We start from the raw sequence: 1044 nt of genomic DNA, 5'->3' as shown, positions 1-1044 counted from the left end.
TAAGAAAATTTCATTTTATTTGGGCCTGCTACAAGCTGAAGTACCAACTTCTCCAGAGTGTGCTTGGCCAGTCTAGGATCATTTAATAACATCATGGTTTCATACCTCTTTGTTGTAAGGGGTGCCTGATAAGTATATGTATACTGGTGCCTGAAAATAAACATTCACCAACTTTATGTCAGGTTTTAAACTCTTTTGTGTAAGAATGCATGTTCAGCATTATTGTGATAACCAGACCCCTCCCATTGCCCAGTCCTTGAAGCACAGTGGATGAAGTAAAGGTTCTTTACTTTCTCCTGCCTTATGATGTAACTCTGTCTGGAAGGCATTCATGGTCATGGGTGATTTCAGTTTATTTTTTCAAAGTTCCGCTGACTCCCATGGGGTTATTAGGACTAGCTAATTCCTCTGGATTCTTTATGAATCTTGTCTTCTGTTTTTGTTATATCATAGTCTAAAGTGGGGCAGTTACTCAAAGGGTTAAAAGAAGCCAAAGTAAAAAATACTGAGGCAAGTGAAAGGGTTATGTAGGGTGAAATATTTTGGTTTCTTGTCAGGGTGTATTACCTCAGTCAAGAAGGAAGTCTGTTAAGCAAAGGAGAGAGGTAAGGAGAAACTCAACAGATGACCAGGAGCTCAGGGAACTTGGTTTCAAGTCTCCTGCAGATCTTCAGGATTCTACCTCCTCTTCTTCCTCTGCAGAGGTGGGTTCTCATCATTATTTTCATCATTGTTTACTATCATACTGGTACCAATAGTTCAGATGTTTAGTATTCTAAGAAAAATCGCTAGACTAGGTTAGACTTTTATTATGTATGCTTGATGTCCGCAGTACATTGTCTTACAGAAACTATTCTAGAGAACATCCCTTTTTTCTGTGGATTTCTTAGAGCAGTGATGGTCTTTTCAGCATGCTTTTAGCTGTAGTTAGAATAGCTGTAGTGTTGCCTTTAGAATGGTTTTAGCTTTGTAGAATATGGAACTTTTAGATCTGCACATTTTCCTCTCCTGACTAAAGGGATTTCTTTTAAAGTTTGAAGCAGT

General features: G+C 38.4%; 1 protein-coding gene across 3 annotated transcripts in view; it reads left to right on the top strand.

Annotated features, from left to right (window-relative positions):
• LOC119586487 (ADP-ribosylation factor-like protein 13B) overlaps positions 1-1044 on the top strand; it is a 20121-nt gene that overhangs the window by 15243 nt on the left and 3834 nt on the right. For 2 of the 3 annotated variants that reach the window (XM_037935225.1, XM_037935224.1), the window contains exon 7: positions 558-704. The exons of the other annotated variant lie outside the window; for it this stretch is intronic. In XM_037935225.1, the coding sequence (XP_037791153.1) occupies positions 558-704 (147 nt within the window). The remainder of the gene's footprint in view (positions 1-557; positions 705-1044) is intronic. 3 annotated transcript variants of the gene reach the window in all.

The sequence above is a fragment of the Penaeus monodon genome, chromosome 21, assembly GCF_015228065.2.
Source record: "Penaeus monodon isolate SGIC_2016 chromosome 21, NSTDA_Pmon_1, whole genome shotgun sequence".
In the NCBI taxonomy this organism is placed as follows: domain Eukaryota; kingdom Metazoa; phylum Arthropoda; class Malacostraca; order Decapoda; family Penaeidae; genus Penaeus; species Penaeus monodon.
The sequence above is the reverse complement of the archived record's forward strand: the minus strand, read 5'-3'. Positions and strand labels throughout refer to the sequence as shown.